Source organism: Mustela nigripes, chromosome 14 (genome assembly GCF_022355385.1).
Source record: "Mustela nigripes isolate SB6536 chromosome 14, MUSNIG.SB6536, whole genome shotgun sequence".
Classification (NCBI taxonomy): domain Eukaryota; kingdom Metazoa; phylum Chordata; class Mammalia; order Carnivora; family Mustelidae; genus Mustela; species Mustela nigripes.
In genome coordinates, this window is record NC_081570.1 from 25,030,435 (window position 1) to 25,043,507 (window position 13,073).

General features: G+C 38.8%; 1 protein-coding gene across 1 annotated transcript in view; it reads right to left on the minus strand.

Annotated features, from left to right (window-relative positions):
- Positions 1-13,073, minus strand: part of CSMD2 (CUB and Sushi multiple domains 2) — a 611,427-nt gene that overhangs the window by 79,878 nt on the left and 518,476 nt on the right. The window contains exons 44-46 of the mRNA XM_059377195.1: positions 12,628-12,773; positions 5,249-5,329; positions 4,667-4,780 (exon numbers count right to left, since the gene is read on the minus strand). Coding sequence (XP_059233178.1) covers positions 4,667-4,780; positions 5,249-5,329; positions 12,628-12,773 — 341 coding nt within the window. The remainder of the gene's footprint in view (positions 1-4,666; positions 4,781-5,248; positions 5,330-12,627; positions 12,774-13,073) is intronic.

Below are 13,073 nucleotides of genomic sequence, written 5' to 3' on the forward strand. Positions count from 1 at the left end.
TAGCTCTCCCCTAACTGAAACTCCCCCACTGAGGGGAAATAGGCATGATTTCTCAAATGAGATTGGTCCACAGGTTTGCCTTTTTGTGCGCAACTTTATCAGATCTGAGCATTAGTGTTGACAAGTTTTTCTTTCCCTGTATGCTCAAGATGTCTGGCCTTTGATGGTTTAGTAGTTTATTTAGAAGTTTATTCTTCCACGAAACCATCCAGTCTTGATGTCTTTGATGGGGTTTCCTCTGATAACATTCTCTAGTTCTTTTAAAGAATTAGGAAAGTATAAACTTTCTATCCACTGAGCTCCATTTTATTAAATTACACCTTTCTAGAAAATATTTTGTATCAAATCATTAATTTATTGGCATAGGTTTGTACAAGGTGGTCTCATAATTTAAAATTTTCTCTTGCTTCAATGGTTATATTCCATTTTCCCTTTCTTATTTTTTGTATATTGCTGCTTTCTCCCATTGTTTAACTCACCTAATGGTTAGATTATTTTGCCACTCTTTGTTCCAGGTACTTCTTTTTATTGATCAGTAAGGATGTTTTTCTGTTTTATAACTCATTAACTTCTCTTTAAAGTTCAAAATTTTTGAGATATAATTTATGTACAATAAATGAACAGATTTTAGGTGTGCAGTAATCAGGATAGATTATTATCATCACTCCAGAATGTTCTCTCAGGCCCCTCTGTAATTAATTAGTATGATCTGCCCCAGCCTCCAGGAAATCACTGATACTATTTCTATAACAACAGATTAGTTTTGATTGTACTAGAATTTCATACAATTGGAATCAGACGTGTTATTTTTGTGTCTGGTTTCTTTTGCTAAACATAATGTTTCTAAGATTCAATCCATGGTGTTCCGTGTATTACTACTTCATTTATTTTTATTGCTCTGTAGCAATCACAGTATTCTGGTTTTTCATTCTTTCTATTTATTATTAACATTTAGGCTGCTTCCAGTTTGGGATTATTATGGAATTAATATACAAGTCCTTTTGTGGATATGGGTTTTCATTTCTCTTGGGAAAATAACAAGGAGTGTAATTGCTGGGCAGTAGGGCAGGTGTATGTTTAACTTTGAGAGAAACTACCAGTCAGTCTTCCAAAGTAACTGTATAATTTTACATCCCAACCAGCAATGTATAAAAATTCTACTTCCTCCACATTCTTGTCAACACTTGGTATTTTCAGTCTTAAATTTGAGGTATTCTAGTGGGTGTGTAGTAGTAGTATTTCATTAGGGTTTTAATTTGCATTTTCCTGATGACTAACGATGTTTTAGCATTTTTTCGTATACTTATAGGCTATTCATATATCTTATTTTACAAAGTGTCTAGTCAAGTCTTTTGTCCATATTTTTTAAAATTTATTTTTTGAATTTCTTTTCAGTGTTCCAGAATTCATTGTTTATGCATCACACCCAGTGCTCCATGCAATACATGTCCATATTTTTATTGTACTGTCTTATTATTGAGTTGTTAAATTTCTTAACATAGCCTAGATACAAGTCCTTTAAACAAATATATGTATGATGAATATCTTCTTTTATTCTGTAGTTTGCCTTTTCTTTTTCACATTTAATTCTGTCCATTTTTCCTTCATGTGTTTTGAAGCTCCTTTATCATCTCCATATAACATATATATCCTTCATAATGGAATTGACTCAATTGTCATTATAAAATCTATTTCTGATAATACTCCTTGCTTGCAATATTATCCAAAATTTCTTTATGTTTCTTATGTTTACCATTTGCATGATATATCTTTTTCTTTTCTTTTCTTGCAAGCTATCTGGTACTTATATTTAAACTGTGTCTTTTGTAGGAAATAAGTGGTTATTATTTAAAACCTCTAAATTTTGGCATGGTTTTTATGTAGCAAAAACTTACCAACTGACATAACTATATCATTCAAATATTATATGTACCTACTTATTTTTGGTGTGTCATTGGATGAGGTGTGTGAAAATCTCCAACTGTAATTATGAATTTATCCTCTTCTCCCTAAAATTCTGTCAATGTTCCTTATATATTTCAAACCTATATTGTTAGGTACATAGAAGTTTATGACTGTTATTTATTTTTGATGGATTTTTGCGACCTTAGATTTTAGAGGTTCGTACTTGCTACTTTTTCAAAGTTTTTTTTCATACCAGGGATGAGTGACCCTTCTAGTTATGTCTTTAGGGAGGCAGATGAAGATATTCAAGTCTAAGTTTATGGAAAGCCTACAATTAAATTTTTTTACTTAACTAATCTGAAAATCTCTTTTTTTTGATTAGCAGTTTTACTGAGTTAACTTACTATGGTTACACATATATTTGCATTTGGTTTTTCTACCTTATTTTGTGTTTTCAGTTTACCATGATTTTTTCTCTTCTTTAATGTTTCTATTGGATTAATTGAGTTCTCTTTATCCTTATTTTTGATTATGGTTTTAGAACTTATGCATAGTAACTTGCATTCCCACAATCACCAAACTGGAAAAAGCCAAGATGCCCTTCAACAGATGAATGGATAAAGAAGATATGGTCCATATATACAATGTAATATTACGCCTCCATCAGAAAGGATGAATATTCAACCTTTGTATCAACACGGATGGGACTGGAGGAGATTATGCTGAGTGAAATCAGTCAAGCAGAGAAAGTCAATTATATGGTTTCACTTACTTGTGGAGTATAAGGAATAACATGGAGGACATTAAGAGAAGGAAAGGAAAAGTGAACTGGGGGAATTGGAGGGGGAGATGAAGCATGAGAGACTGTGGACTCTGAGAAACAAACTGAGGGTTTTGGAGGGGAAAGAGGTGGGGGGTTAGGTGAGCCTGGTGGTAGGTATTAAGGAGGGCACGTATTGGTGGGAGCACTGGGTGTGATGCATAAATAATGAATCTTGGAACACTTAAAACATAAAATAAAATAAAATTAGAAAAAGAACTTACACCTACTATGGCTATCCATAATTTTAAAAACTATCCATAAAATTAAGCTTTATTTTTAATTTATATATTTAACTAACATAGTGGGTTAATCAATATCAAACCTTCTCCTCAACAAGTGAGGGTCCTGAGCTTACTTACTCTTTTTTTCTTTCAGTGTCATTTATTTGTCCAGTTGTGTGTATATTTTTAAATCTACTATGGTCAGTATTGCTTACTTAGATTTACTACCCTATTTTACTGATTCCTTAGCTCATTGCTACTTTTTGCATCTGAACCCTTCGACCTGTATTCATCCTTTTTCTTAATGAATATGGTAGATATTTCCATTCTTTACCAATATTAGGTTTTATTTTTATTTCTTGAGCATACAAAAAAATTCTTGTGGTATTTTATTAACATGAAATATCCAGAATAGTCAATTTCATGAGACATGAACTAGATTGGTGGTTGTCTAGAATTCTTTGGGGGGGCAAGGGGGCTGGAAAGAAATGGAAGCTGACTGCTCATCAGTACAGTGTTTCATTTTGAGGTGAAAAAAATCTAATAAATGGCTACAAAGCTCTGAATATACTAGAAATCACTGAAGAGATTTAAATGGATGAGTTGCATGGTACATGAAGTTTATCCCAATAAAGCTGATATTATAACAAAGCCAGTGAAGGGTCACATCTTGAGAAGCCAAGTATAACACCAAGTCCCAGAGGAAAGCATGAGGTTGAGGATAGGAGTAGAGCCAAGAAGGCTGGAGCCATGTAGACACAGAAACAAAGCCAGAGATGAGAAACTAAGGCTGGAACAAAGCAGGGAAGCTCTGGGGCAGGATCAAAGCTAAAGTCCACTTTTATAGGGGGGCTGGTTGTTTGGTGTATATGGGTAGGTCAGCTCAACTTAGAGATAATGAATTTCTCAGTGTATTGGGGCAGCCCAATTCTAGGGCTGCGGCTTCTTTCTTTCTCACTAATGAACCATATTGTGGATTCTCTTCTCTTGCCTTATGAAAAGTGGTGGAAAAGCTGACATGTTTCTCCACACACTGCTGAATATTTGCTGGTAGCATTAGTACCAGAAGCAGTAATACTACTAATAACAATAATAATAACCCACACTGGGCAGTAACTATGTGCCAGGCATAGTTCTAAAGTGCTTTACATTATTAACCCATATTTTTCCTCACAGTAAGTCCATGGCATAAATAATATCATAATCTTCATTTTATAGATGAGACAATTGAGGCACAGGACAGTTAAATATCTAGTCCTAGGTCAGAAGTCTTTTGAGTGGAGAGTTTGTTTTTGGTTTTAGTAAGGATCACTTGGTGAAGTTAATTCATTTTCTGTCAAGGCGTCACACTGGAGTGAAGTTCAGCACATAGGACCTTGAGTACATCTGCACTCCAATAGCGCTAGGTTGGTGTGCAAGCCCACCTCTCCCTGAGGTCCCAGAACTTCTTCCTTCCAATGATTAGTAGGCCATTTCCACAGAATGCCAGTTAGAAAAAAGGAAGACAGAGATAAAAGTGGTTATATGGCAATCTGTAGCCCCACTTAAGAGTAGGACCTAAGAATTTCTCTAGAGCAATCATTCATTCATATAAACAAACATTCACCAAATGCCCTCTTACTTTATGGGCAGGGACTGGGAAGATAAAGAGGAGTAAGATAAAGAATACATTTTGGAGGAACTTGAGACCCACAAAGGCATGGCTCTGTGCAATTACCTTCACATACTGGGGGTGGTCCTTCAAACTGTAGGTAAGTTCCAAGTCTGCAGGTCAGGATTTCACTCCCGACTAAGGTAAAGCCAGGGAGGCACCTGTAGCGGACAGTGTCACCTGCCAAAGAGAGACCCATGTGGGGATTTGCTGGCAAAGTCTGGGCGAGGCACACCTTAGTACTTAAAAACCCACTTCCAGGCAGGTCAATCAGTAGTGGGTTGTGCTCTGCTCAGGTCAACTCCAATCAAATGACCCAGAAAAACTGCTACCTCCTTCTCACAGCTCAGCCTTGAGCTTCCACATTCCAGGAACTTTTTGTAGGGAGCTGCATGGATTCATTTCTCAAAACCATACTGACTTGAATCACAGAAGAAAACTGCCTTCCTGTCTCCTCTGCCTAGTGATGGCTAAAAGGAATTGTTTGTATTTTTGGAGCAGATTGAGTTGACAGAACATCAGCCATCTTGCACTTGGCCTACTGTTTCTCTCCACGGATGGGAGGGAGAGATGCACCTTGCTGGCCAGCCCCAACCCAACCCGGCGCCTCTTCGCCTGCCCAGTCCTTGCTGGTTTGGGAGGGGGTACCTATGTTGAATTCTTCATTCTCTGTGACGACTTCGGCGTTGGGGAGGATGGTGGGAGGAGGGCATTTGGTGAGTGGATAAGCTGAAAAGACAGAAGTAGACAAATTGGTGTAAGAGCATCATTCTTGGGGCACGTTGTCATTCACTCGTTCAATTCTTCACCTTCTCATTCCTCATTCACCCACACAGATGCAAGTGACTTTTGATCTGTACACAGGGCAAGTTTAGCCAAGTACTATTTAGCAAATCTGCTGTCATTCTTTGTTTCTGATGCAAAAACCAGGAGCTATATAGTAACACCAACAATAAAGGAGAGGCTTAGTGACAGTCACCAGCACTGAAGGGAAGGGGAGAGAAGCATTTCCTGAGCACCTACTACATGAGACTCTTTCACGCATTGTCACCTTTAATTCTCATGGTGGCTGATGCCTCTGCGAGGTGTTCTTCCTCTCTTTATGAGAAAGCTGAGATTCAGAAAGCTTTGGTTACTTTGCCAAGGTCACACAGGAAGTGAGTGCCATAGGACTTGAATCTAGGTCTGGCTGCTCTCAAATCCCATATTCTTCCCACTGCTTGACATCCAAGTACCGAGTGTAGCTCATGTGAGTGCCCACTAAAGCCAGCTGGTTTCCCTTCAGACAATTGGCCAGACATCTTCGGCTACAGTGGGTTTTCTACACTGGACACCACCCTTCTGGGCAGAGACTGGACTGTTTGTGGTTGGTTTTGCTGAGACAAAGCTCAGCGTGGGCTCACGGCTTGCCTTCCCTTCGCTACGTGGCATGCAGTTGGTGCTATGTAAGTGAGAGCGGCTGTTGCCATTGCTACTGCTGTGATTACTTCCAAAGTCCCCCCAAACTCCATTATGCTTTTTCACAAAGAACATTATCTCAAAAAAATTACAAATGTAATACACTGTCCTGAGAGAAAATATGAGATTTTCTATGACAACAGTAGGAAGAAAATTAAACTCATCTACAGTGCAGGAGGGTTTCCCTTTCCCTGCGTCCTTACCAACATCTGTGGTTTCCTGTGTTGCCTATTTTAGCCATTCTGACAGGTCTGAGGTGGTATCTTATTGTATTTTTGACTTGTATTTCCCTGATAATGAGTGATGTTGATCATCTTTTCATGTGTCTGCTGGTTAGCTGGATGTCTTCTTGAAAAATGTCTTTTCATGTCTTCCCATTTTTAAACAGGATTATTTGTTTTTTAGGTGTTGAGTTTTATAAGTTCTTTGCATATTTTTGGATCTAGAAAGTGCACTACCAGGTATTTACCCAAAGGATACAAAAATACTAATTTGAAAGGATATATGCACCCCAATGTTTATAGTAGCATTATCAACAATAGCCAAATTATGGATATGGCCCAAATATTCATCAGCTGATGAATGGATAAAGAAGATGTGATATATTTTATGTATATATATGTATATACATACACACACATATATACACATATATATGTATATATTTTTATTTCATTTATATACACACATATATATGTGTGTATATATATGTGTATATATATAATACTCTACTACAACCATATTACTAAGCCATTAAAAAAAATGAAATCTTGCCATTTGCAATGACATGGATGGAGGTAGAGAGTATTATGCTAAGCAAAATAAATCAGTAAGAGAAAGGCAAATACCATATGAATTCACTCATATATTGAATATAAGAAACAAGACAAACGAATATAGAGAAAAGGAAGAGTAAAACCAAGAAAAAGACTCTTAAGTGTAAAGAACAAACTGATGGTTACCAGAGGGGAGGTGGGGGGTATGGGTTAAACAGGTGATGGGGATTAAGGCTTGCACTTGTGATGAACACCAGGTGATATGTGGAAGTGTTGTATCACTAAATTCTGCACTTGAAACTAATATTACACTGAAGGTCAACTAATTGGCATTTAAATAGAAATATGAAAAAAAACCTAGAAATGATTAAGTTGTATGACCTTTTAAAAGTAAAAGCATCTCCTACTGAATGTCAGTGACCCACTATCAGAAATCAGATGTTCCGTGTAAAGATGCTAACTAGGAGCCTATTTACAACCACTTCAAGTGGGAAAAAATTACAGTGCATAATCCCAAACTCAGAAAGTGTTTAAAATAAGATGTGTGTGTGTGTGTGTGTGTGTGTGTGTGTGTGTGTATGCAAGAAACCATAATGCTGGAAGTTCAATACTTGAAACATTACTGCATGACCACCCAAGAATGACTAGTGTAACAAAACAGCGGCTCTGTTCATTCTAGCACATACACTTTGCATACCATAGAGCACCACACGAACCTTCCCAGCGGGACACATTGTGAAACCCTAGCCTGAAAACAAGGGTAATGTGGGTGCGTGTCCAGGATGGTGCTGTGGGTGGTACAGCACGGCTGTACATCAGTGAACATCACATCATCACAACCTCTCAGAACCAGCAGCAACACAGATACACATTCTAAATGTTTGCCTGGGATCCCAGTGTTTTACCAATTGCAATTGGAAAGTAACCTGAGACTTTTCCTATATATAGTTTTGTTGAAAATGTTGTATTATATTTTGATGATTTAAATCATTTTCTTTCTGTAGATATATTGGCTGAAAAATGTATTGAGAGACATAGAAGCTTTAGAAAATGTGAGTATTAAAACCAAGAGGCACTCGTGGGGTAACCACGAAGGTTTAACCGTGACTTAACATAAACCAGGGAGGACCGTGCCTGTATTGGATGTATGCTTCCATTTTTCTCTCCAGGAAAATGGCTGTAACTGATATCAGCAACAGAGTGGCTGTTTCTCTGACACTGGATGCTACCATTCTTCCATCCGACTCATTTAATGATTGTGGAGGGCTTAGCCTGGGTCAGGCACTGTGTTAGGCACTGAAGATGCAAGAGTAAACAAAACAGACAGTCCTTGCCCTCATGGAACTCAGATAAACAAAAAGGTAGCATTTTTTTTTTAAATTGACATTTGATAACGAGTTAGGTTAAACATTTTTTTCATAGATGAATAGACTAGGTTTTTCTTCTTAACATTCTGTTAGTCCTTTGCTCCTATTTTTCTTACAAATTTGAAGAACCTGGTGCATATTTAAGATCGATTTCTGGGAGCACCTGGGTGGGTCAGTTGGTTAAGCATCTGATTTTTGATTTTGGCTCAGGTCCTGATCTCAGGGTTGTGAGGTAGGGCCTAGCACTGGACATGGAGCCTGCTTAAGGTTCTCCATCTCTCCCTTTGCCCCTGCCCCCTCCCTCTCTTAAAAAAAAAAAAAAAAGACTTACTTCTGCCTGTTAAATATTTTTTCAGTTTATCCTCTGCTTATATTTTTCTAGGACACTCTTTGAATTTGTAGATGCGTGAAGTTTCTGCTTATTCTGTTTAGCCAATTCTTTCTTTCTTTCTTTTTTTTTTTTTTAAAGATTTTATTTATTTGTGAGAGAGAGAGAGAGAGCAAGCGAGCACGAGTTGGGGGAGGGGCAGAGGGAGAGCCTGACAAAGGGCTCAATCCCAGGACCCCAGGATCATGACCTGAACTGAAGGCAGATGCATAACTGATTGAGCCACCAAGGAGTCCCCCTGCTTAACCAATTCTTAATATTTTCTTTTATAAAGCTTTTAAAAAAATTTGGTATCTTTCAATCTCAGCCACATGCTTATCTTTAAAGTAGACTTTCTGGGTAGGGAATTGGATAAAGAGGATCAAAGTGTACAAACTTCTAGTTATGAGATGAATAAGTACTGGGGATATCATGTGTTACATGATGGTAACACTGCTGTTTGACATATTTGAATGTTGTTAATGGAGAGCAAATCCTAAGAGTTCTTATTTTTGGGTATCTATATGAGATGATAGCTATTAACTGAATTTATTGCCGTGATTATTTCACAATATACATAAGTCATGCCATTATGTTGTATGCCTAGACTTACACAGTGCCATATGCCAATTGTATCCCAATAAAACTGAAAAAAAAAAAAGTCTCTCAAATTCTGAAAAAAATATTTTCTAACACATACTTAACTTCCAGGAAAAAAATCAGGAAAAAAAAAAAATCAGTAAAAAGGGATCTGCACTTAAATACAGCCTGAGTTTTTAACATATAGTGGTTACTAGTTTGACTGCAGTAGATTAGTCATTATATTTTTAAAAAGTTATACCTTTCTGATCAATGCAGAAAGCAGGTAGAATACTAAAAAACAAGACAATGAAAATCCCCCAAGTCACACCACCACCTAGGCACAACCACTGTCAGCCTTGGGTTTCTTATAGAAAAATCCCTCCCCTCCCAGAGCACATACTGCATCTACCATGTTATTGCCGAAGAACTCAAAAGACGGGAGGTGGGGGGGAAATTCAGGACTCCACCACTTCACCTTTGTCCCCACTCCCCTTGCTCCCCTTGGGGGTGAGGCTTAATCAGACTCCAGTACTGGTTAACACACTAACTGGTGGGCTGGGCTCCTTGTGTGCTGTCAAGCAGCAGCCAGCTTGGCATCAGCCATTATAGGCCACTGTTTCACTGTTTTATTCTGTGCTGTCTGCATTTTTGTTCCTATAGTTTCCTTTTCTTTAAGGAGTCCTGGTCCATTTTAGTGGAAGATGGCATTAGAAACTGGTATCTGGAGCTAGACGTCTTTATTGCTATCGAGGAGCCATTGCTTCCAAGTCCTCTTTGTGGAAAGAGGTAAGGAATACATGTATGTATACACACCCACATTTACACCCATTTCTCAGTCTACATCTAGGTGCACATACTGAAAACGATAGCTCAAACTCATATCACCAATTCTAATCCAATTCTCTGGGTATATACTAACTTTTGCTCTTGCCACATTTCTTTTTTCTTTTCTTTTTTAAAAATATTAATTTATTTATTTTCAGCATAACAGTATTCATTATTTTTTCACCGCACCCAGTGCTCCATGCAATCCGTGCCCTCTATAATACCCACCACCTGGTACCCCAACCTCCCATCCCCCGCCACTTCAAACCCCTCAGATTGTTTTTCTAACCCTCTTCTCTTATGGTGAGATACCTACCCTCTATTGTCCTTAATCTATTCACTTATTTGATCAGTCATCCATAGGGAACCATGTTCCCATCTCTACTGCCACTCCTCCCTTATGTGAATGCCCTGCTCTCCCATCTTAGAGTCTGATGGATCATCTGTGTGGATGCCCTCCCCACTTTTCTGGGGCTCCTACCCTACTCAGGAGTTTCCTCAGTTTGCTCAGAGCCTTGATACCCCATGCCAGCTCTCTCTGTACAGATGTTGCCTTCAGTGTGGACTCCCTCTTTATTCTTATGCTCACTTTGTTTTATCCAGTTTAACAGCTTCAGGACTGAATTGTTCAGGAAGGGAAGACATTCAGCTCTCCTTTTATTTATTTCTTATTTGGAGTCTGTGTAGTCTAGACTTTTTTTTTTTTTTTTTTGTAGTCTAGACTTTTATCCTGGAAGCAGATGCTTTCCAAAATTTATTTCTATTTCCTAAACTACATGTTTCCAAGGGCATTTTCCTCTGTAATTCAAATCCGATTATCTCATTAAAAAATACTGCAGAATCTTGTTCATAGCTCTTCTTAAGGTACTTTTCTACCTATTAGTCCTTAAATTTATTTAAAGATAATGTTTGCCTATAGAAAGGCGGACGTTCTTTCCCCCACACCAGTCCCACTCCCCAGTCTCTGCAAATGTACCTTCTTTTTCTTTAGTTCTTGTTACAAATATTGTCTTTTGACAGGTCTTCCGCAATTATTCTACATGAAGCAGAGTTCCCCACCTTTTTGTTTGCCATCTTATTTGTTTCCTTCATAGCAACTTATTACAAATTGCAAAGATTTCAGTTGCCTGTTTGTTTGCTATTTCTCTCTCCTCAGAAGAAGAAAGCTCTATGGGAAGCAGGCATTTCATAGAGCAGGAAAGCATGAATGGTCAATGAAGACATGAAAGGATGCTCACCTCATCATTAACATGGTAAGAGTGAGATGCTATTGCAGGGTTATAGGGTAGCTCTATTTTTAATTTAAGGAATCTCCATACTGTTTTCCAAAGTGCCTGTACCAACTTGCATTCCCACCAACACCCAAAGATACTGATGTAGTGAAAAGAAGTGCCATCTCTACCCCAATGTTCATAGCGGCAACGGCCACAGTCACCAAACTGTGGAAAGAGCCAAGATGCCTTTCAATGGACAAATGGATAAAGAAGATGTGGTTCATATATACTATGGAGTATTATGCCTCTGTCAGAAAGGATGAATACCCAACTTTTTGTACCAACTTTTGTATGGGACTGGAAGAGATTATGCTGAATGAAATAAGTCAAGCAGAGAGAGTCAATTATCATATGGTTTCGCTTATTTGTGGAGCATAAGGAATAACATGGAGGACATGGGGAGATGGAGAGGAGAAGGGAGTTGGGGGAAATTGGAGAGGGAAACAAACCATGAGAGACTGTGGACTCTGAGAAACAAACTGAGGGTTTTGGAGGGGAGGAGGGGAGGAGGTTGGGTGAGCCTGGTGGTGGGTATTAAGGAGGGCACGTATTGCATGGAGCCCTTTATGTGGTGCATAAACAGTTAATTCTGGAACACTGAAAAAAAAAAAGAGTGAGATGCTATTTCGTATATCTACCATATTGGCAAAAATTTAAAAATGTGATAAAATCCAGTGTTTGTAAGATGGATCCAGGAATAAAGTCAAGCTTTCCCAATTCCAGCTCAAATATATGTAATGCTCTGCAAACTCTAATAGGAGGATTATTCTAAAGGTGAGCACAAGCCCACAGAGAACTTTAAGTTTTTCAATCCTGCTCCCACTATAACAAAAATGTAAAAGTATTCAGATCTGTAACTTTGGACTCTTAGAAGAAAATTGGCTGTTGATAAGGACAAATCCACCCTGAATTGTTCATGCTCCTCCTGCTTCAATTCTCCAAAAATTCACTTGGGCACAGTACTTCCTGTGAGGTCAACAGAGGTCCTGGATTCCTTTGGAGTGGGACAATCCTCTAGAATGTGCTACAGGACAAGCTAGAGAACCCAAGTAAGTGGGTAACCAGTGGGTTGATGTGAAAGAATAGAATGAGAAGCCTTATCCTCTTGCTTCTAAGCTTGGACTGGGCACCAAGGATCAGTGCCATGTGCCTCTCTTCCAGTGTGGAAGAGGAGGAAAATTTACATGTATGGAGGTTTGTGTTGGGGGATATTGCATAGGTTAACATATTTAACTCTTATAATTCTGAGGACACTGAGGCTGAGAAGCTATGTCACTCATTCAGAATCACACAACTGGGAATGGTAGAACCAGGGATCAAGCATGGCCCTGATTTGAGAGTACAGTGCTTCCCTCCCTTGCCAGGCTTCCATACTGACCAGAGAAGGCTATGGCGAAGATCCCACCCATGGCTGCATCATGGTGGAACTTGAGCAGAATCTGGTTGGATGAGCTGTGCAATGTTTTCTTGGCCAAGCTCCGGCTGAAGACTCCAAGCTGTGGAGCTGTCTGCTGTGCCCCATCCCTGCAGGTAGGAAAGAAGGTTCTGGTATGTCACAAGTCACCATAGCTGCCTGCTTTGACTTTACCATCAGTCATAAGTCACCATAGCTGCCTGCTTTGCCTCTACCAACAGGGGCCTTAACAAAAGCCTGGAGTGGGAGGCTGTGACTCTTCTTATCCCAACACTGTCTTTCTCCAATGCCCTGTGCACCTCCCTCTGTTCTCTCCCAACTCAGTCTGCCAACAGAGCCGACAGAGTTGGCAAAGTACACACTAACTCCTCGTTCACCTGATTCTTTTTTTTTTTTTTTTTTTTTTTTTT